At 41.8% G+C, this 22,614-nt stretch overlaps 1 protein-coding gene across 6 annotated transcripts; it reads left to right on the top strand.

Annotated features, from left to right (window-relative positions):
• The first annotated feature begins 5 nt into the window (after positions 1-5).
• Positions 6-21,154, top strand: ARV1 (ARV1 homolog, fatty acid homeostasis modulator). 6 transcript variants are annotated; one of them, XM_055235412.2, is made up of 6 exons: positions 6-239; positions 8,867-8,986; positions 10,660-10,813; positions 16,322-16,546; positions 17,683-17,829; positions 20,700-21,154. In XM_055235412.2, exons 1-5 carry the CDS (start codon positions 66-68, stop codon positions 17,823-17,825), a joined length of 816 nt encoding a protein of 271 aa, XP_055091387.1. In that variant the 5' UTR covers positions 6-65; the 3' UTR covers positions 17,826-17,829; positions 20,700-21,154. The 6 variants fall into 6 exon arrangements, 4 of the variants coding, with proteins under 4 accessions (XP_055091387.1, XP_063470075.1, XP_063470077.1 ...); XM_063614005.1 differs by having other exon boundaries at positions 35-251; XM_063614007.1 differs by having other exon boundaries at positions 35-239; positions 20,181-21,154.
• Positions 21,155-22,614: the final 1,460 nt, after the last annotated feature.

Here is a 22,614-nt window from a genome sequence, read left to right on the forward strand (position 1 = left end):
CCGGTCTGGCGTCTGACGTCTTACCCGCCACAGAATCGGAAGTTCTGGACTGCAGTTGAGTGGAAATGGGCAACGGCGGGCGGAGCGGGCTGCAGCAGGGGAAGGGGAACGTGGATGAGGTGGCAGCGACTCCTACTGCTGCCTCGGCCTCCTGCCAGTACAGGTGCATCGAATGCAACCAGGAGGCTAAAGAGTTGTACCGAGACTATAACCACGGTGTGCTGAAGATAACCATCTGTGTGAGTTGTCAGGTCTGGGATGTCCTTGAGAAGAAAATGGCGCGGCGGGATTTGGGGACCGCGAGGAGCAGGGTCCTCTGATACAGTCTTTAGTTGGGTAGTTGACGTTCCCGCCCGGGGTCTTTGCTGAATATCTGTACTGATAGAGAACTCAGCTACCCAACAGCGCTTTTCTCATACTGGGGCATATTTGGGTGATACGACCTAAGCCGGCGAACGGACCAGACCGACAGACAGAGGTAGATGTGGGCATTTTGCAGATAAATTTAAAGATCAATTAGGTTGACATTTTGGTTCATGCCAAAGCTACTTACTTCTAGCTCTTCTCCCTTTGACAGAGAGATGGTACCATCCTTACCCTCCACAACCTATGTTGAATTCACCTACGATGCTTTTTAAAGGTTTCATCAGTTGTCGTTATTGGATGTCTACTGTGTACGAAGCACTATGCTAGACGTTGGTGGTACAAAACCCAAAAATGAGGAAGTAAAAATTCTCATTTTAAGGTGTTCTTAGAATACCTTGAACTTTCTGATGATTTTCCATCTCAGAGTTAAGGCCCGAATCCCTGAACTGGCTTATAAGGCCCTATGGAGTCTCCTGCTACGCTTTCCCTTCTTTATTTTACGGCAGAGAGAATAATCTTATGTTTAAAGAGTCTACAAAGTTGGAGGTTCTTTAGGGGTATTAATTAGCAAAGAACCTGTCACAGAATAGACAATACATTGTTGTCCCATTTCAGATCTTGTGATTTTCTAATCTCTTTGGTAAATTATGGTCTGTAGTAATATACAAGAGAATTGACAAACTGAGTGTATACCTGTGTCATCTGTCAGCCACATAACGTTCTGGTGCATACACCCTCAATTTCTTGTTCCTCTCTCAAGTGCTTTCCGTCCTTTGTCAAAATGTCAACCCTTGTTAAATCCAACATATTGCCTGGTCTTGTCCCTGTACCCATGCACAGTACGTTGCTGGGGGAAAACAAATTTGTGACCATTAACCTCATGTAGGCCTTTCATGATTTCTGGCAATCTTATTTCGGTTTTTTTTTTTTTTTTTGAGATAGAGTTTCCCTCTGTCACCCAGGCTGGAGTGCAGTGGGGCAATCTCAGCTCACTACAACCTCTGCCTCCCGAGTTCAAGCGACTCTCCTGCCTCAGCCTCCCGAGTAGCTGGGATTACAGGCCCGCACCACCACACCGGGCTAATTTTTGTATTTTTAGTAGAGACCAGATTTCACCATGTTGACCAGGCTGGTCTCAAACTCGTGACCTCAAATTATCCACCCACTTCGGCCTCCAAAGTGCTGGGGTTACAGGCATGAGCCACTGCGAAAACAGAAGAGAACTTCCACCAGGTTTGCAACAACATAAACCCAACACTAGGATTTGTTATTTCTTTACTGTACTGTCTTCTTCTGCCTTCTGCTGGATCATTCCCACCAGCATGCATACTGTTACTTCTTCCATCAAAAAAAAAAAAAAAAACCAACACCACCAACAAAATACACTTGCTGCCACTTCCCCCTTTAGCTTCTGCTCTTTTTCTTCTTAATTAGAAAGCAGACCTTCTAAGATATGTTTGTACTATTTCCTTTCCTAGTTTCTCTTGAACCTGCTTTAGTCACGTTCCCACCCACATTTCTTTAGAAACTGTTCTTGTTAAGATCACCACTTCCACTTTGCTAAATCCAATAGTCGATTCTCAGTTAATGATCAGCAGCATTTTACCTCATTACTTCCTCCTCCTTGAAATGCTGTGTGCACTTCCCAGGACTCAGTGCTCTTCTTATTGTCTTCTTACTTCACTGGCTATTACCCCTCAATCTCCTTTCTGCTTTTGCTTCACCTCCCTTACCTCTTAATCATGGTGTATTCCAAGGCGTAGTCATCGTGCCTCCTTCTGTCTGCATGCTTTCCCTTGAAGAACTCATTCTGTCTCATGGCTTTAAATACCGTCAAAATTTTGACAATTTCCAAATTTATATTTCTACCCTGAACCTCTTCCCTGAACTCAAGACTTAAATGTCCAGCTACCTACTTGACTTCTCCACTTGGATTTCAATAGACAGCTCAAATATACCTATCACAGTTAGTGGCAACTTCACCATTTTAACTCCTAAGACCAAGAAACCTTGGTGTCATCCCTATTTCTACTCTTCCTCTCACATCCCATATTCAGTTATTCAGCAAATCCTGTTCTGTCTTCAAATTATGTTCGGAATCCACTACTTCTCACTACTCCTGCTGCTACAATCCTCATCCAAGCCACCATCATGTCTACCTGAACTATTGTTGTAACTCCTATCTGGTCTCCCTACATCATCCTTGCACCTTTTCAGTCTTCTCTCCACACAGTAGCCAGGGATTGATCCTTTCAAAATGTAATTTAGATCATATCATCTCTTTGACCAAAACTTTCTGATGATTCTCCATCTCAGAGTTAAGGCCCGAATCCCTGAACTGGTTTATAAGGCCTTATGGAGTCTCCTGCTACTCTTTCCCTTCTTTATTTTACAGCAGTCCCGCTGGCCTCCTGGTGTTTCTCAAACCAGGCAGGTTCCTTCCTCAAGGCCTTTGCACAATGCCTGGAGCACTCTTCTGTCAGGTATCTGTGTGACTAATGCCCTTACCTCCTTCAAACATCTCAGAGAGTCTACTCTGACTACCCGATTGAAAAGTATGATATGCTTCCCAGTTTTACCTTTCTCTATAGCACCTATCTTCTTGTAATCTTGTATATAATTGACTTAGTGTTGTGTGTCTTCTCCTACTGGAAAGTAAGCTACACAAGGACAGACATTCTGTCTGTTTTATTCATTAGTGTAGCTGTATCACCCAGAACAGCAACTGACATTTAGTAGCCACTCAGTAAATATCTGTTGAATAAATGTATCACTTCCAGGTTTTTAGATTAGCATATGCTTGGCCATCCAGGTAGGAGGAAGAGAACAAGATCTTATATGTGGTCTAAACTTAGTAACTTTTGGACTGGTCCAATTAAATGGTCCATTTGGAAGATGATAACCACATAACTGAATGTGGTCTGAAGAAAAGCTAGTATTTGTATATGCATTTTAGTTAGTAGTCTTTAATAATACAAAAAATCTCTTTTTGTTGGCATTAAGCTAACAAAATCCCTTTGCTAAACAACAGGTGTTTATTTTGTTTATGGAAAGGCAAAATAATTATTGGATAGCTGTTTAGGTCAACATTCACTTCCCCCCTCCCCTTTGTTCCCTAACATCATACTCTTTCTCCCAAGAGATGGACTTTGGAGTTATATTTGGAATATTGAATGGTGGCACAGTACTTTATGGATTCATTATTGTCCACAGTCATTCCATAATGAGACGGAGTGTCTAATGGCCTTGTCACTATCATGCTAATGCATACTAAACTTTAGGCCATAATAGCACAACTCAGGGAAAATCATTTTTTTTTTTTTTCTTGAGACGGAGTCTCGCTCTGTCACCCAGGCCGGAGTGCAGTGGCGCAATCTCAGCTCACTGCAAGCTCCGCCTCCCGGGTTCACACCATTCTCCTGCCTCAGACTCTCTGAGTAGCTGGGACTACAGGCGCCCGCCACCACGCCCGGCTAATTTTTTTTTTTTTTTTTTTTTTTTTGTATTTTTAGTAGAGATGGGGTTTCACCATGGTCTCGATCTCCTGACCTCGTGATCCGCCCGCCTCGGCCTCCCAAAGTGCTGGGATTACAAGCGTGAGCCACCGTACCCGGCCGGGAAAATCATTTTGTTGATGCCAGACTAAAAAGTTAAACCATGAAGCGATGAATTATTTTAAAGGCTCCCCAACCTCTGAGATACAAAAAGTAAGAAGTTTTTAGACATTAGACCGTGTGTTGTGACATAATCTCCAGAGTTTCTAAGTGTTTACTCATATATACTTTGGTCTCTTCCCTACCAAACTTGGAGTCAGCAAGGTCCTCAGCCTGATCGCCCACCTGTATTTTTCATCCCAATCTCTTTTCCTTTTGCTCTGCTTGTTTTTTCACTGCCATTCCTCCCAGCTTGCCTTTCTGTGTTTCTCTGACTTTCCTCTAATATATCATGTGTCCCTTGCTTTTAGCCAATCCTGCTGCTTCAGCTCTTCACAATTTATTATAAGTACGCTTAAAGATACAGTACTTTCGGCTGAGCACGGTGGCTCACGCCTGTAATCCCAGCACTTTGGGAGGCCAAGGCAGGCGGATCACGAGGTCAGGAGTTCAAGGCCAGCCTGACCAACACGGTGAAACCCTATCTCTCTAAAAATACAAAAATTAGCTGGGCGTGGTGGCACACACTTGTAATCCCAGCTACTCGGGAGGCTGAGGCAGGAGAATCGCTTGAACCCAGGAGGCAGAGGTTGCAGTGAAGCTGAGATTGCACCACTGCACTCCAGCCTGGAGAACAGAGTGAGACTCTGTCTCAAAAAAAAAAAGATACAGTACTTTTTATTTGCTATAGGGCTTGGCTTATTTTAAGTGCACAGATATTTAATAAATTCATCATTATGTTAACAAAACAAAACTCCTATAAGAGTCTCCTAAGTTTCCATTTCCTTCAGCACTACAGCATTCTGCTCCCACCCTTGGGATCCTAGATGCAAAGATAGATAAGACACAGCCCTACCCTTGAGGAGCTTAAAGACTTAAAGAAGGGAAAGGAATGCTCCTAGAGATGACAGGAAGGAAACAGCAGGAATATTTAAGAAAAAAATTGGTTTGGCCGATTTATATTCTAAAAGAGATCTGATTCATTAGGCATCGGAGAACACAGCAGGACAGAGGAAGTCATATCCATGTTTAGACAGGTGGCGGAAGCAGCCTGAATTCCCAGAGTATGCTTGGTCCTTGTGTTGCAGGGATTCTTTAGAGGAAGATTTTTCTCTTTTCAGGATGCTTGCCTGTAAAGTAGTAAATGAAACAATTTTGCCAAAATAAGAAACATAAGAAACATAGTTGCTAAATCTGGGCAGGCGTGATGATTCACACCTATAATCCCAGCACTGTGGGAGGCTAAATTGCAGATCACTTGAGGTCAGTAGTTCAAGACCAGCCTGGGCAACATGGTGAGACCACTCCCTGCCCCCCACCCATCTATACTAAACTACAAAAATCAGCTGGGCATGGTGGCACACGCCTGTAGCCCCAACTACTCAGGAGGCTGAGGGGGGAGGATCGCTTGAGCCTGGGAGGCAGAGGCTGTAGTGAGACAAGATCCCGCCACTGCACTCCAGGCCTAGGCGACAGAGTGAGACCTTGTCTCAAAAAGGAAAGAAAAGAAAAGAAACGAAACATATATACTAAGTTGAATAAATACAACTCCCAGTGGTCTGTTTTGGGATGTCTACATTTGTTTGTTTCGTGTGTGTGTGTGTGTGTGTGTGTGTGTATGTAGCTTTCCTCTTTACATTCAAGGTGAAGGCAGAGGGAAAGGAAGTTGCAAGCAGCACTTAAGGGAAAAGCAAATAATAGAGGGAGAACAAGGAAAGTGAGGTGTAAACTGAGAGGGAACCAGGAAACTAATGACTTCTCAGCGTTTATAAAACATGCCGAATGCTAAGAAGGGAAATGGGCAAAGCACATAGCATATCACGTACTACCAGAAGCTGCCTCCTCTGTTTGATTTCATATCACCCTGTGCTTATCCCATTGTAGCCGTTGGATGTTACATAGTCTGATGACTGTGCTCATCAGACCATATCATAGAGGCATGTTTGTCTTTTGCTTCTAAACTATTAGGTCCTTGAGGATAGAAATTGTGGCTAGAGGTGAATATCTAGCACCTTGGAAGTTCCTGGTCCATAAAATGGCCAAGAAAAGAGAGCGATTTTTATACATGTAATAGCCACTCCAAAGACATTTGTCAAACAAATGAATGCAAAAGGAGTAACAGCTGCTATGTCTCCTGATGCTGGTTTCTGCCTACCTCCTTCCAAGTATTGTCCAGATCCCCAGCCTTAGACTTGTGATGCTGTCCAAAAACGGGTTTTAGAGAATATTTAAAGGACAGAGAGAGGACCCCTGACTTCTTAGGGTTTCCATTTTAACATGAAGCAGCCTCTCTGGTGTCCCAATCTTGCGTGTAGAAAGGAAGGAGATGTGTTCCACGTGAGTAGCCAAGGGAAACCTATCAAACAGCTCTTTGTCATGGACATGGAATTTCTGATTCTGGGGCTTCTGTTTAGATTCTGGCTTACTCCCTGCTCAGGTAAAGAACTGCAAAAATATTAACTCCTTATGCCTCAGTTTGATTAAGCAGATTTTTTTTCTTTTTTGAGACGGAATCTTGCTCTGTTGCCCAGGCTGGAGTGCAGTGGCGCGAACTCAGCTCACTGCAAGCTCTGCCTCCTGGGTTCACGCCCCATTCTCCTGCCTCAGCCTCCCGAGTAGCTGGGACTACAGGCACCCGCCACCACACCCTCCTAATTTTTCTGTATTTTTTTTTAGTAGAGATGGGGTTTCACCATGTTAGCCAGGATGGTCTCGATTTCCTGACCTCATGATCCACCTGCCTCGGACTCCCAAAGTGCTGGAATTACAGGCATGAGCCACTGCGCCTGGCCCTGATTAAGCACATTTAAGTTTGAGGTAACAGCACATCTCCCTTCATTGGATCACTCGGTAACTGGAAAACATACCTATTCTTGTAATGACACAAATGAAGTGGAGAAGCTATTTAAATTGGGAACACATCCAATGTTTTATTACATTTGAATTGCAGGGTCAATATTCTTCAGTGCACTTCATTTTTCTTCCAGCACTTTAATGTAATTAAAAGGCCAGCCTAGAATGTTTTTACACTCGCAACTCTTCTATTTTATCTTCTCAAAGTTTCCAAATGTTATGTGTTTGAATTGTAGCCATTCCAGTAGTCCCCATTCTCTTTGGGGGATACATTCCAGGACCCATGGTGAGTGCCTGAAACCACAGGTAATATGGAACCCAGTTACCATCAGTTGGAACACGTTTCTGTTCATGCCTTCCACCCACAAATGTAATACTTTTACCATCTTTTTTTTTTTTTTTTTTGAGAGAGAGAGACCGAGACAGGGTCTTGCTTTGTTGCCCAGGATGGGCTCGAACTTCTGGTTTCAAGCGATCCTCTCACCTCGGATTCCCAAAGTGCTGGTATTACAGATGCGAACCATGGCACCTGGCCCTGCCATTTCTATCTTAGCACTTCTCACATACTGTGGCCTTAATTTTTGCAATTTGAAATGCTACAGCAAAACTAGCACAATTTTTTTTCTTTACAGTTGCACAGGTAGAAGATTCATTCTTACCATAAATCTTAACCTCAGCATAAGATTGGTTTTTTCCTTATTAGTCAAGAACTTTCACCTTTTCACTTAAAGCATTTTACAGCTTCTCTTTGGCTGTAAAATTGCCAGCATCACTACTCTCAGACTTTGGGGCTATTATTAAGTCAAAGAAGGGTGACTTGAACCACAAGCACTGCAATACTGCGATCCTCAAATCTGTTCACCTGGACAGCGATTAGATGACTAACAGGTGGGGAGCATCTGCAACGTGGGCACACTAGACAAAGGGATGATTCACATCCCGGACAGTGGAGCAGGACAGCTGGCAATTTAAAACTTATGCTTATTTCTGGATTTTTCCATGTAATATTTTTAGAATGCTGTTGACCTTGGGTTACAAACTGCAGAAAGCAAAACTGTGGCTACGGGAGGACTGCTGTAGTTTTATAAAGTGAATAGTAGCATTGATGCAACTTTGTGAATAGTACTGCTTTAGAGGTCACATTTCTAATGAGCTTGTTTGTGTATACCTGCATTTTTTATATTCTAATGATGTTGGAATTTGGTAACATTGTAATCACATGTGTCTAGAGATTCTGAACTCTAAATTGGTGCCCCTTCATGGGGGAATAAAGCCATTTAATGTGAATTGCTAACAGCCAAGGGAGCCTTGATTTGGGAACCTAGAGCTAGGCTGCACAGCCTAGTTCCTTACACAGCCCAGCACTCTCCATTGTCTCTACTCTAGCACAGAAAGACCATATTCTTTCCATATCCTTGGTGTTACTGGAGAAAAACCCAGGCTTCCCGTTATCGGCCACCTCAGCATCATTGGGATCATGCCCCATTCTTTACCTACTTGCAGCTCTCAGTAGTTCTGGGGACAAGGTAACTTTGCTGAGTACTTTTCTCCAAATCATGTACCAAGAACCATAAAGTCAGGGGCATCTAGCCAAGAGGCAACAATTTATCAATGAAAATTCATTATAAATGTATTTTATAATAATTCCTACAAATTGAAAGTGGAATTGGACATAGAGTCTCTATAGATTGAAAGTAAAATCTTCTGGAATACTTTCCTGCCTAAACTCAGTCTTTAAATTAGATATATTTTTAGCTTCTTGAATATGAAGTTAAAATATTAATATTCCTAGCCTAGAAGATTATATTTAGTCCTTCGTGAAACCCTTTCTTATATAGATGAACATTTTGTATCTCAATGGAAGTGTATATAAATAATTGCTAATATGGCCATATTGCTATATGTGTCCAAAATAGACTCTGCTGTTTTGAAATCCTTGAGGATTTCATAAAGTATACATTTGCTTGTTCTAATATTATCTTGCATTATTTCAGAAATCCTGCCAGAAACCTGTAGACAAATATATCGAGTATGATCCTGTTATCATCTTGATTAATGCTATATTGTGTAAAGCTCAGGCCTACAGACATATTCTTTTCAATACTCAAATAAATGTAAGTTGTGATAATTTTATTTTTTAATTTTATTTGATGCTGTTGCATTTTAAAAGAATCATAAGAATTTTAAACAGAAGTAAAGAATATTATAAAAGAGGAAAAGAAATTCTAATGTGAGAGTGGGTCTTTTATTGCAACATATCTGGAAGTTTCTAGAAATAATAGATGTTGATTTTAAAAGGTGCACAATGCTTAGTGAGTGTTTAAGAATGTGGTCACTGGCAGGAAACTGACAAGCCATAATCTGAATTACCTGCTAGTAAATTGAAACAATCATCACTGGTTTTTAACAGAATATGATTAGACATATCCAGGTAGGGAGAGAATTATACCTAAATGAGGTAAGCAAACATTAAAAGAAAAATGTTTTTTAAAAACATAATGTATTGCATTTTATACTTTGCTATTAAAGGAATGTATAAGGTAAATAACATTCAGTTTAATCAAAGTCCTGATTTATAAAGTTGAATTTTTCAAAGTAAACTTTTAGTTTATTGAATTGTGAACTCTTTAATAGTTTGGGTAGAGTTGACAGATAACATACAGGACAGTCAATTAAATTTGAGTTTCATATATACCATGAGTTAATTTTTTAGTATAAGAATGTCCCAAATATTGCATGGAACATACTTATACAATAAAAATTTATTCATGGTGTATGTGAAACTCAAATTTAACTGGGTGTCCTGTTATTTTATTTATTTATTTATTTTGAGACAGAATCTTGCTCCATCACCCAGGCTGGAGTGCAGTGGCGTGATCTCGGCTCACTGCAGCCTCCACCTCCTAGGTTCAAGTGATTCTCCTGCCTCAGCCTCCCAAGTAGCTGGGATTACAGGCACGCATCACCACGCCCAGCTAATTTTTGTATTTTTAGTAGAGGTGAGGTTTCGCCATATTGACCAGGCTAGTCTGGAACTCCTGACCTCAAGTGATCCTCCGCCTCAGCTTCCCAGAGTATTGGGATTACAGGCATGAGCCACTGTGCCCAGCCTCTTCCTCACTTTATGTTGATGGAGAAAGTTCAACCTGAAGGAGGAATACATAGAAAAAAGCCCATTTTTGTTGCCTAGTATTTTTTATTTTAGCCAAAATTTCAGACTCTTAAGAACTTCCAGGTTTTAATTGTTCTCTTTTAATATATTGAGTCATACTCATCCAGCCGGAGATATTTTTTAAAAATTGATGTTCAGACTAATAGTTTCTTATTCAATATCATGGAATCTTCAGATTAAATCTATTCTCTTATTGCTGTTCCCACATATATATGAATCACATAAGTTTTTTGCTTGATTCTGTGTACAGGACAGAAGTCAAAAATGTATAATGAAAGGTGAACTATTATTTAAAGCAGTGATTCTTAACTAGGGGTGCACATTAGAATCCCCCCAGAACTGTTTCAAATTATAGATGTCTATGTTGTACTATGAAGATTCTGAATCAGGACCGGGGCTCAGACATTTAAATTTTGAAAAAAATCTCCCCATGTGCTTCTGATGGACATTGCTGATTAAAACTCACTGATTACAAAATGACTACAATTAGCCACTTAATTGGGCAGTTCTGAATTTGAAAAGTGACTAGGTGGGATACCACAAATACTCTGTACCTGTTGATATTAGTGCAACTGTTTCCTTACCTAACTGAATGGCAATGTCTCTGACTGTCAGATCCATGGAAAACTCTGCATATTTTGTTTGCTTTGTGAAGCATACCTGAGGTGGTGGCAGCTTCAAGATTCCAACCAGAATACTGCCCCTGACGACTTGATCAGATATGCTAAGGAATGGGATTTCTATAGAATGTTTGCGATTGCTGCTTTAGGTAAGGAGATGCCACACTTTCCATTCTTAGTTAACTATTCTTACTTAACTAATCTGGTTAAAACTAAGACATGTAGTCTTAATCGTTGGTGAGAAGAGCTAGTTAATACGGGACTTGAGATAAAATTTTCAGCTTTACCACTACTAACCTATGAGGTGAGTGTGTTTGAATCACCTGCTTTTTAAAAATTTGTTACCACATATATGGTATGGAAATAGTTATGCTTATCAGATTAGAAAGTTTCATAAAATATTTTGAAGCACAATATTGTTGATAAAATTCTTTTATTTTTATTATTATATATTTTTTAAGACAGGGTCTCACTCTGTTGCCTAGGCTGGAGTGCAGTGGCACAGTCACAGCTCACTGCAGCCCTGAACTCCTGGGCTCAAACAATCCTCCTGCCTCGGCCCCCCAGGTAGCTGGAACCACAGGTATGCACCACCACACCATGCACCACCTCCAGCTAATTTTTGTATTTTTTGTTGAGATCACGGGGGGTTCTCTCCGTGTTGCCCAGGCTGGTCTTGAACTCCTGGGCTCAAGCAGTCCTCCCACCTCAGCCTCCCAAAGTGCTGGGATTACAGGTGTGAGCCACTGTGCCTGGCCAATAAAATTCTTAATGTTTAAGTTTTGATTATCCAATCTGAAAGTTAGCTAGGTCCTATCTTTATTAATAGAGATAATTGCCAGACATTACCCAATGTGTTGTACTAATTGCATTATACTAATGCAGTGTATTTAATAGGGTTTGGTATTTTTTGTTACTTGTTACTTATCTGAGTGCATGCAGGGAATTTGGCTACTCCTCAAAATTCCTTAAGTTCAGGAAGTGCTTTTCAGAATTTCACTTCATAAGTTATTGTTTTCCTATTGTCAGAATTGTGTCGAACTAATTTCTGTGACTATTTTATTGCTAGTTGCATGCTTCTCTGCTTCTCAACTCCTTGATTATAATGAAATCTTACTTTAGTAATACTAAGTCTCCAGTGCACTCCAATATCACATTTCTGGGCTGTGTGTCTTCTTTTGTCCTCTTTTTTTCTCTATCTGCTCTCACTGTCTTGGTCATGTAACCTGTCTGCTGAGAACTCTCAAATGTCCATCTCTAATCTAGACCTTTCTCCAGACCTCCAGACTCTGCATCCATCTGCCTTCTCAACACCACTGGATATCTAATAAATCACCATACCCATAATTAAGCTCCTCATCTCTCTGCCTCTACCACAGCCTTCCCCTTCTCAATTGTAACTCCATTCTTTTAGTTGCATTAACCAGAAAGCCCTGCAGTCATCCCTGATGCCTCTTTCTTTGATACCCCATAGTTAGGTCATCAGGAAATCCCACTGGCTCCACCTTCAAAGTACTTCTACTTTTTTTTTTTTTTTTTTGAGACGGAGTCTCACTCTGTCACCCAGGCTGGAGTGCAGTGGTGCAGTCTTGACTCACTGCAACCTCTGCCTCCTGGGTTCAAGCAATTCTCCTGCCTTAGCCTCCAGAGTAGCTGGGATTACAGGCACGCGCCACCATGCCTAGCTAATTTTTGTATTTTTAGTAGAGACAGGGCTTCACCATGTTGGTCAGGCTGGTCTCGAACTTCTGACCTTGTGATCCGCCCGCCTCTGCCTCCCAAAGTGCTTGGATTACAGGCATGAGCCACTGCGCCCAGCCACACTTCTACTATTATACTACTACTCTCCATTCCCTCCAGGGCTGCCACCCTGGTGCAGGCCACCCTCATCCTTCACCTACATGACTACAGTAGCCTCCTTGTTGGCTAGCCCAGTTCTCCAACTGTGTATTCGCATGCAACACAGAGTAGTCCTTTTCAACCAAATCAGATCATGTCACTGTTGTGCTAGAACACAGTAGCTCCCCGTTTCACTCAGAGTGCAAGCTGAAGTCTTTACAGCTCGCCTTGTACTGGAATCTGCCCCTCCCACTACGTCTCTCATTTTATCCACAGCTGTCGTCTCCCATGTCTACTCTGACTCTCCCCATCTAGTTAACTTGCTTCAGAAACACTGGATGAGCTCCCATCTTAAGGCCTTTGAAGTGGCTCTTCCTGTGCCTGGAATGCCTATACCCCTGATGCCCAGGTATCTGACTCCTGCATACCCCTCAAGAGTTGGCTAAAATGACACTTTCTCAGTGAAGTGTACCCCGATCAACACTACCACCTCCCCTGACACTCCTGATCTCCTGTTCCGGCTCTACTTTGTTTTTTTTATGGTACTTAACATTTAACATATCACAGAAGTTATTATCTTTTGTTAGTGCCTTTCCCCACTAACATATCAACTGAATGAGGTCAGGGCTGTTTGTGTTAGTCACGGTTGTAGCTCAAGCACTTAGGTGCCTGGCCCAGGTGCTTAATAAAGATATGCTTAGCTGATTGAATGAATGATTGCATACATTCATGCACGCACTCTAACTTGAGCAAGTCACCATCAGTTACACTTGGTGATTATTCATTCACTATTCATTATTATTCATTCCCTTAAGAAATATTTTTAAATACTTATTAGGTGCCAGTTACTACTTTAGGTACTAGAGATATATCCACGGAAAATACATAGAAAAATTTCTGCCTCCATTATTATTTAATTACTAAAGCTAATGACAGCTTAACCACCATGAAGTCCAGTCTATCGATAATTTTGTATACAATTTGGACTTTGCAACAATTTAAAATATTTGAAATATACAAAAGAATATGTTAACCTTTTTATCTTGTGAAACATAATACTACTAAAAACATCCTTGAGCACATCATCTAGCCCAAGAACTAGAACCTAATATGATTTTAAACTTTAAAGCAACGCCTCTTAAAATTTTTTTTAAATTTTTTTAAGAGTCAAGGTCTTGCTCTGTCACTGAGGCTAGAGTGCAGTGGCACAGTCATAGCTCACTGCAGCCTGGAGCTCCTGGGCTCAAGGGATCCCCCTGCCTGCGTCTCCTGAGTAGCTGGGACTACAGGTACATGCTACTGTGCCTGGCTAATTTAAAAAAAAAAATAAAAAACATTTATGTAAAGACAGTATCTTACTCTGTTGCCCAGGTTAGTCTTGAACTCCTGGGCTCAAACAGTCCTCCCATATGGGCCTCCCAAAGTGCTGAGACTGCAGGCATCAGCCACTGCTCCTGGCCCTTCTTAAAATTTCTAAAGATAAACTGTTATATGTCCATATTTTGTATATACTATTAAAAACCAGGCTTGTTTTTAAATGGGTTTGAATTCCTATAGCAACTACTCTGTAGTAGATATTTTGATGCTTAATCAGAAGTTTCTTTCTACTATTACTTAACTTTTTTATGTGTCTTAGTCTAATCCCTAATTAGACTGTATAGTCCAAAAGAATATCTTGGCCAGGCGTGGTACCTCACGCCTGTAATCCCAGCACTTTGGGAGGCCAAGACAGGTAGATTACTTGAGCTCGGAAGTTGGAAACCAGCCTGGGCAACATGGCAATACTCTGTCTCTACAGAAAATACAAAAATTAGCTGGGCATGGTGGCATGTGCCTGTAGTCCCAGCTACTTGAGGGGCAGAGACAGGAGGATCACTTGAGCCCAGGAGGTCAAAGCTGCAGTGAGTCATGTTCATGCCACTGCACTCTTGCCTGGATGACAAAGACAGACTCTGTCTCAAAAAAAAAAAGAGTATGTTACATAAATAAAGCATTTTATAATTTAAAAACTGCTTTTACAGGAATAATTTAATTTTCACAATCATCCTCTGAGGTAGGTAGGTTAGGGGTTCTCCCATCTATAGCTGCAGAAACATAGATGCATAGATTTTCCCGAAGTCTCACAGTGGGTCACTGTTAGCGCTGAGACTGAGGAAAGTCTCCCGACCCCCTTCAGTGTTTTCCACACTGGAGTATTCTATAGGTAGGTAGCAGCTCCTTCTGAACTGACCTGATCAATGAGAGCCTGAGGGCTGGTGTAGTTCCATACATCTCGTAAATCCTAGATTTAAAAGATGTTGAGGTTATCTGGTCTAGCCTGTCTGGTGCAAGAAATCTTTCTGTCTAGACTCCTGAGAGATGTTGTAGTTTTGAGTGTCTCCAGTGACAGGAGTCAACCCACCATTGTTAGATGGTTCTGTTATTCGCTATTCATTCACTATTTATTCATTCAAGGAATTATTTATTATTATTTTTATCCAAAATCCAAGCTTTACAATCTACCTGAGTAGATTCTTGTAGCTGACAAGCCTTTTAGTTATTTTGAAGGGAGATAGCATGTCTCCCTTGAAGAATACATCATATTTCATGGATGTTAACCATCCTAATTTTTTTTTTTTTTTTTTTTTTTGAGACAGAATCTTGCTCTGTCACCCAGGCTGGAGTGCAATGGCGCGATCTCGGCTCACTACAAGCTCTGCCTCCTGGGTTCACGCCATTCTCCTGCCTCAGCCTCCTGAGTAGCTGGGACTACAGGCGCCTGCCACCATGCCCGGCTAATTGTGTTTTTGTATTTTTAGGAGAGACAGGGTTTCACCATGTTAGCCAGGATGGTCTCGATCTCCTGACCTCGTGATCCACCCGCCTCGGCCTCCCAAAGTGCTGGGATTACAGGCATGAGCCACCATGCCCGGCCCCTAAATTATTTTTATTGATCCTAATCACCTACATTTGGAACCTCTTTAGTTTGGCTTTATTAAGTTTAAAAAAGAAGATAGTTGTTTCTGCTGTAATATAATACGTGTGTCCAGAGAAACCTGATTCTGCAGAAACCTAAACTGCTAATAACATAGCTTATATGGGGAAAAATAAAATGAGGGACTGGCCACTCAGAATGGATACAGTTGGGTAATCAGATGACTAACAATCCTAATAAAAATTACAGCACAGTTAAAAGAGATGTTAAATTCCTAGTTAATAGAAACTGAACAGATTGTGCTGTGTTCTGACCGTAGGACACAATGGAACTATTGCTGCTGCTAATCTGGACTCTGTCCTATGAATACTTTCTGGAAGTGTAAGGAATTGCATTTTAAAATGTTGTTAAAATGAGTAAAGGAAGTCTCAGTTAACAATATTAAAAAATCATGTGAATAATAGGCACTTAAATAGTGGAAGAATGCATAAAGAAAAATGTCCTCCTGTGTTATCCCATTCTTAGGATAGGTCCCATCTTTCAGACTGAAAAGCCTCCATTCGCCTGTTTTTTATTCTTTGGAGATCTACACTGAACATGTTTAAGCAGAATCTTACTTCCTTCAAGGAACTTCAGAAAGTTGATGATTACAATTCTAATGGAGTTACTTTTTCTTCAGTGGATAATGTTTCTGAAATTATACCAGCAGGATCTGATACAAAAGCCAGGGGTTTATTTAAAAAAAACAAACAAACAGAAGAAGAAAAAGAGATTGTGATCTTGAGAAAGTATTTCTTATGAAGTCAGCTAATAAGCTGTGTTTTAGAATTGTGGTTTATTTGTTTTTAGGGGGATATATTTTGGATGGGGACATTCATACTTTTATTTTCCATTTCTTCTTTAGAACAAACTGCCTATTTTATTGGCATTTTTACCTTCCTGTGGGTAGAACGGCCCATGACGGCGAAAAAAAAGCCCAACTTCATTTTGCTGCTGAAAGCATTATTATTATCTAGCTACGGAAAACTCTTGCTGATTCCAGCTGTCATTTGGGAACATGACTACACACCTCTGTGCCTCAAACTCATTAAAGTATTTGTTCTTACATCAAATTTTCAGGCAATTAGAGGTATGTTTATGTGTTTATTCTGCCTTCTCAGCTTTCAACCCATAAAAAGCTTAAAGCCTTGTTTCTGGGGTGCAGTTTTTATATAACCTGTTGAACACTGGAATTCTTCATCACATAGTAATAATACCTAACACTTCTATAGCACCTTGTACATAGCATGTACTCAGTGTTTGTTACATTTACCCACATAGTACTTTATAGTTTTCAAAATGCTCTCATATGCATCTTCTCTGTCGTGTGAAGTTAGTAAAACAGCCATTATTTGATTTTATGAATGAGCTCCTGGGGCTCTGAGAGTTAAGTGACTTGTCCAGAGTTACATGGCTGGGCAGTAATCAAGTCAGGAGAGAATGCTGAGTATCTGCCTGTCAATCCAGGACAATTTCTACTATACCAGGAAGAGCAACCCTGTGTGTCTTCTTTTTTCCCATATATTGTACACAGTGCTATTTTATTTATTTTTATTTTATTTATTTTTTTGAGATAGGGTGTCACTCTGTCACCCAGGCTAGAGTGCAGTGATATGATCACAGCTCACTACAGCCTCTACTTCCTGAGCTCAAGTGATCCTCCCACCTCAGCCTCCTGAAAAGCTGGCCACAGGTATATGCCACCACACCCTGCTAAATTTTTGTAGAGACAGGGTTTCGACATGTTGCCAGCCTGGTCTTGAACTCCTGGGCTCAAGCAGTCTGCCCACCTTGGCCTCCCAAAGTGCTGGGAACAGGCATGAGCCACTGTGCCTGGCCGAAGTCCTATTTTAAATGAACTTATTAACTGATACATTTTATCAGAATGCTTGTCATCTTGCAAACTGTGACACTGGAAGTATCATTTTGTTGTTGTTGTCGTTATTCTCTTATAGCCTTAGAATTTTTTGTTTTCTCCTTTGATATTCATGGGAATCTGCCGCTTGATTTGAGGAGGAGGGGCTCAGTGTTTTGTTGTAAGCAGAGGCTTTGGTTCTCTAAAAACGTGTAGATGGAAAAGTGGGAGAAGGTAACAGCATAGATTAATAAGAACAAACATTGATTTTTCTAAAAACAGCTTTACAAAACAATTCATACTAGCCCAAAATTTCCATGTCAATATGGTTTCATTAATTCTGAACTTATTGGCTGCCTTCTCTTTTCCAGTGACCCTAAACATCAACCGTAAGCTCTCCTTCTTGGCCGTGTTGAGTGGCTTACTGCTGGAAAGCATCATGGTCTACTTCTTCCAGAGTATGGAATGGGATGTTGGAAGTGATTGTGCCATCTATAAATCTCAGGACTTCTGAAGAGGTACTGAAAGCATGTAGTGTTCATGCATTCAGACATGTAGCCTTCTCAAATTAGACAGATGTCATTGTAAAAGAAGTCGGTGCCCTTACATAACCCATTCTCTAGCATTTAACTGCCTCTAGGTCACCCTCATCTTCCTTGAGGACTTTACTACATGGCCCCCAGGCGTCTTCACTTTAGTTCCTTTTGTCACCCTCTGGGACATCAATATCCATGTTTTTGTTGCTTCTAGGGTCCTATCCTCACAATTTTTCTAACACCTCCACTCCCACCCATTCTACTAGGATTGCAGACTCTAAAATTGTCTCCTACCCTTCCCAACCATTCTCCACCCTCCCTTCCCCCATGCCAGCTTTTTGCTGCCTTTCTCACCTCTAGTCTCTTGACCTCTCACTTTCCTCTACTTCTGACCTGCCTTGCCTCTTTTTTAACCACACCTGGAACCTATAGGCTGTGTTGTGCTCTTCTCTGTTAGTACCTTGACATCCATCAGCTTTTGCCTTCCATCATACACGCTTTGCTAAGGCTGTTTGGGTGAGTCTTGCCACATGTCTCCTAGAGAGCCTCGCAGTGTTTCCTGAGCAGCCACCTCTGCCAGTGCACAGAACTTCAGAAGATGTCATGCTGCTCCTGTGCCTTCATAGTCACCTCCAGTGACCCTCCCATCAGAGGGCCATACCTCGATTGTTTTGTTCTGGTCATCCCCTTTGTCTGCTCTGACTTTGCTGAGATTTGAGACCTTCGCAAGTTCCTTAAGCTTCTCTCTTCACAGCAGTTCCTCTTCGGTCTTCCTTGTTCTTTCCTCCTTCTCTCCTTCCTATCTCATGTTGTGCTCAGCTTCCTCTCTGGGGCTGTTTCTGACCTGTGGGTGTTCCCCTCCCTCCAGTCACAGCCAGACTGGATGGCAGCCTCTGTGTTAGGAAGCAGGACCTTAGGCAGGATCCCGGAAGGCTGGGCCAGAGAGTGAGGAAAACACTGGAGCAGAGGGACGCAGACCCCCGTCAGGGAGAGTTGAGGCTGCGCTTTGGTCTCTCCCTCCTCTCTCTGTTACATCCTCCTTGCAAGTAGCGGCTGTAAAGCTTCTCTGCCTCTCCTAACACGCCATCCTCCACTCCTGTTGCCTCAATCTCTCTTCATGCCCAGCTAATCCTCCTTTTTGGGTCTTCAGACATATCGCTGCTTCATTGATCCTCAATCCTGTATAGCAGCTCTCGCCCCTCTGCCTATGTACATGCACAGCTCTTCATTCCGGAACAGTTGATGTAAGCCTGCTTTCCCTGTTTCTTCACTACCTTTCCTCTTTGTAAAACATACTTTCACCCAGAGTCTCTTGAACCTATCCTCCTAAAATTCACAAGGAGAGCAGGGCACAGTGGCTCATGTCTGTAATCCCAGCACTTTGGGAGGCCAAGTCAGGAAGATGGATTGAGCCCAGGAGATCAAGACCAGCCTGGGCAACATAGTGAGACCCCATCTTTACAGAAAAAAAAAAAATAGCTGGGCATGGTGGCATACACCTGTACTCCCAGCTACTTAGGAAGCTGAGGTAGGATGATTGCTTGAGCCCATGAAGTTAAGGCTGCAGTGAGCTGTGATTGTGCCACTGCACTCCAGCCTGGGTGACAGAACAGATCCTGTCTCAAAAACAAAATACACAAGGAAGCCACTTCCCGCTTGTTTTCTGAGTCCTCCTCCTCCCTTAGTTCTGCTCCAGAAACCTCTGGCTCTTGGCTCCTCCTGAAACAGGCCACCCAGTCCCTTCCCCGTTAGATCTTTCTTCACTGACTTCTTTGCCTGTGCCAGGATTCTGTTCTCAGCCCTCTTCCTTCCTGTCACTGTGCACATAACTGTGCACTTTCCTTCCAGGCCTCATACCTCCAGATTCCCCTCTCTGCCAGGTCCCCTGCCTCCTACCAGGACAGTCCTGCCATTACCTCAAGTGTCCACGGGTCTGATATGGAATTCGGTGTCACCTGCACTCTCCTGTTGAAGCAGAGTCCTTTTCTGATAGTGTTTCTCTTGAAATGCTCCTCATCTCTTTTCACCCACACATCACTCTCTCCTGCCTAAGGGTTCTAACACCTCCAAACCAGCCTGCAACCCATACTGCTGCCATGTAAGTCTTCATGGAGCACCATTCCTGGGGGCCTTCTGAATTTTTCCTTAATTTCTGATTGCTGACATAGGAGTTTCTTGTGTCTTTCTGAAGAATGTCTTTAGTTTTCTCTGAGCATTAGTGTGGCCCTCCATAATGTCATCATCCTAATTCTTCTCCCGAGGCATGTTCCTACTTGAGTTCCACATCCACCACAGGTCCTCTCTTCTCCAAACTTGCCTTATGTTCTCCTTAGGTCCTGCAGGGCCCTTGTCTCCACCTAACCAGATACGGTCAGCTTTGCCTCTCCATGGAATAAGTGAAGACTTTCCAAAAACTCCAGTTTGCAGTGCTTAATTTTTCCGTTGACCTCCTAGTGCTCAGCTTAACACCTACAGCAGTCACGTGCCCAAGAACTTCTGACATTGCCCCAGGGTCAGATCTTTTATTTCTACTTTTCATAAGTGCATCTTCTTGTCTGACAGTCAATTATAATTTATGGTTAGGAAAATAAGGTCACATATCTTGAATCACTTGAAAGCCATTACCCTGTTTTTTATTATCTCATGTTTTATACTTATCTATGTCTGCCTGATATTAAAATTTCATGTGTTTATGCCTCACTCTCCCAGCCTGTTCAGAAGTCTGGTGCTGGGAGAGGCATGCCTTAGGTTCCTTTGTATTCACCTTAACTCAGGGCCTGCCCTAGTAAGTGTCTGTCAGTTTGATTTTCAGCAGAATGTGTCATTCTAAATACATCCTTTATTTTTCACAGTTTTATTCTTCTTTACTATCTGTGGCATGACCAGCTGTATCTGAAAGAGAAAAGATGAAATATAAACCAAACTCCTCATTTCTGTTGAGTAAAATGAAGCAAAGATTGGAAACACTTTCTGAAAAAGAAAGCAATGATAATAGCAGTAGATACCCACCCCCACAAATGCACCCAAGAGACAAGCCATTTACATACAGATATTCACAGTCACACATAGAAACACCCAGTGGACACAAGGAATGTTGCTGCAGAGACTGAATGACATGCAACAGGTGAAGGTTTATACGTTATACACAAGCCCAGCTAAGCGCTCATAATTCACACATAATAAAACATCTAGGTTTCATTCCTTTGACATGTTTATATCTTTTTAATTTAAATGTTGTTACTGGCTTAAAATATTTTGTGTTCTTATAATAGAAACGCTTTTAATAAAGTCTTTCAGAATAAACCAAGTTTTTGTAAATTTTCGATTCAATAATTAAGGTAATCTTTAAAATTGGATGATCCAAAAATAAATGATAATGAAAACCACTGAGTTATGTACTTTGCAAGGGTAAATTACATCTGAATAAAGCTGTAATTAAAAACAAATAACACCTCTCCCCTTTCCACTCTCCCTGTTTCATTCATTTGTCCTTTCACTATTATTCATGCCACAGATACTTACTGAGCACCTGCTATCTCTGTGGCAGACCCTGTGGTTACAGGGGTGAATAAGACATGGTCCCCTTGAAGCTTACTGGGCAGTGCTGAATTTGGAAGTATGAGTAGAGAATCACAGTGCAGTGCAATGAAGAGGTGGGGATAGGGTGCTCAGGCAGTACAGAGTAGCAACACCTATTGCAGCATTTGAAGTTGGGAGGGCTTTGGAGAGGAAGTGGAAAGGAGAGCAACTTTCCAGTATCCCTGCTGGAGAGAACAAGAACACATGCTGAATTAAAGGGTGGAGAGTGTGTCAGGGGGGTGTGCAGGGCCTGAAAGTACATAGACACCTGGGCGAGGCTTGACAGTGGGGGCTTTACAGTGACACTAGGAAGTCATGTAAATGTGGGTTATAAAGAGCCTTTTGTAATTTGTCCCCAAGGACTGTGAAACCAGCACAGCTAGTTAAAGAGAAGAATCCAAAGATTAGAAAAAATTAATTGGAGTAACATCTCAAAATAGCCACAGGACAGAGAGGACCATTGACCACCAGATGGAGCCTGTAACTGTTAAGGGGAGAGAGAGAACAGGATTCAAAGGCACAACCAAAAGGAAAAGGTCAGTTAAAAACAAGTGTCAGAAGCCATCCACGGTGGCTCATGCCTATAATCCCAGCACTTGGGGAGGCTGAAGTGGGCAGATCACTTGAGCCCAGGAGTTTGAGACCAGCCTGGAAAACATGGCAAAATCCTGTCTCTCCAAAAAAAAAAAAAAAAAAGCCAGGCTTGGTGGCACACAGCTGTAGTCCAAGCTACTCAGGAGGCTGAGGTGGGAAGATCACTTGAGCCTGGGAGGCAGAGGTTATGGTAAGCCGAGGTCGTGCCACTGCACTCCAGCCTGAGCGACAGAAAAAGACTCATCTCAAAAAAACAAAAAGTGTCAGAAAAAGTAATAACCAAAAATGTAATATATCAATGATAATAGCTTTGCAAATCTTTGTCTGATCTGTTAACTCAGATAAGTGAAGATGAACACATCATCCATTTATAAATTAATCTCATTTTTTTTTATCACCACAAAGGTATTCATTAGTCACTAAAAAAAAAAACAAGTAGATCTGGAGGAAGATGGTGGATAGGAGACAGGGCTAACATGCAGCTCCCACTTGGACAGACAGAATAGTGTGGAGACTCACCATGGACTTTTGCTCCAAGGACCACCACAGGAACATGCCAGGCAAGCCAAAAGAATTTACAAATCCTTTGAAAGA

This window comes from Symphalangus syndactylus, chromosome 19 (genome assembly GCF_028878055.3).
Source record: "Symphalangus syndactylus isolate Jambi chromosome 19, NHGRI_mSymSyn1-v2.1_pri, whole genome shotgun sequence".
Taxonomy (NCBI): Eukaryota; Metazoa; Chordata; class Mammalia; order Primates; family Hylobatidae; genus Symphalangus; species Symphalangus syndactylus.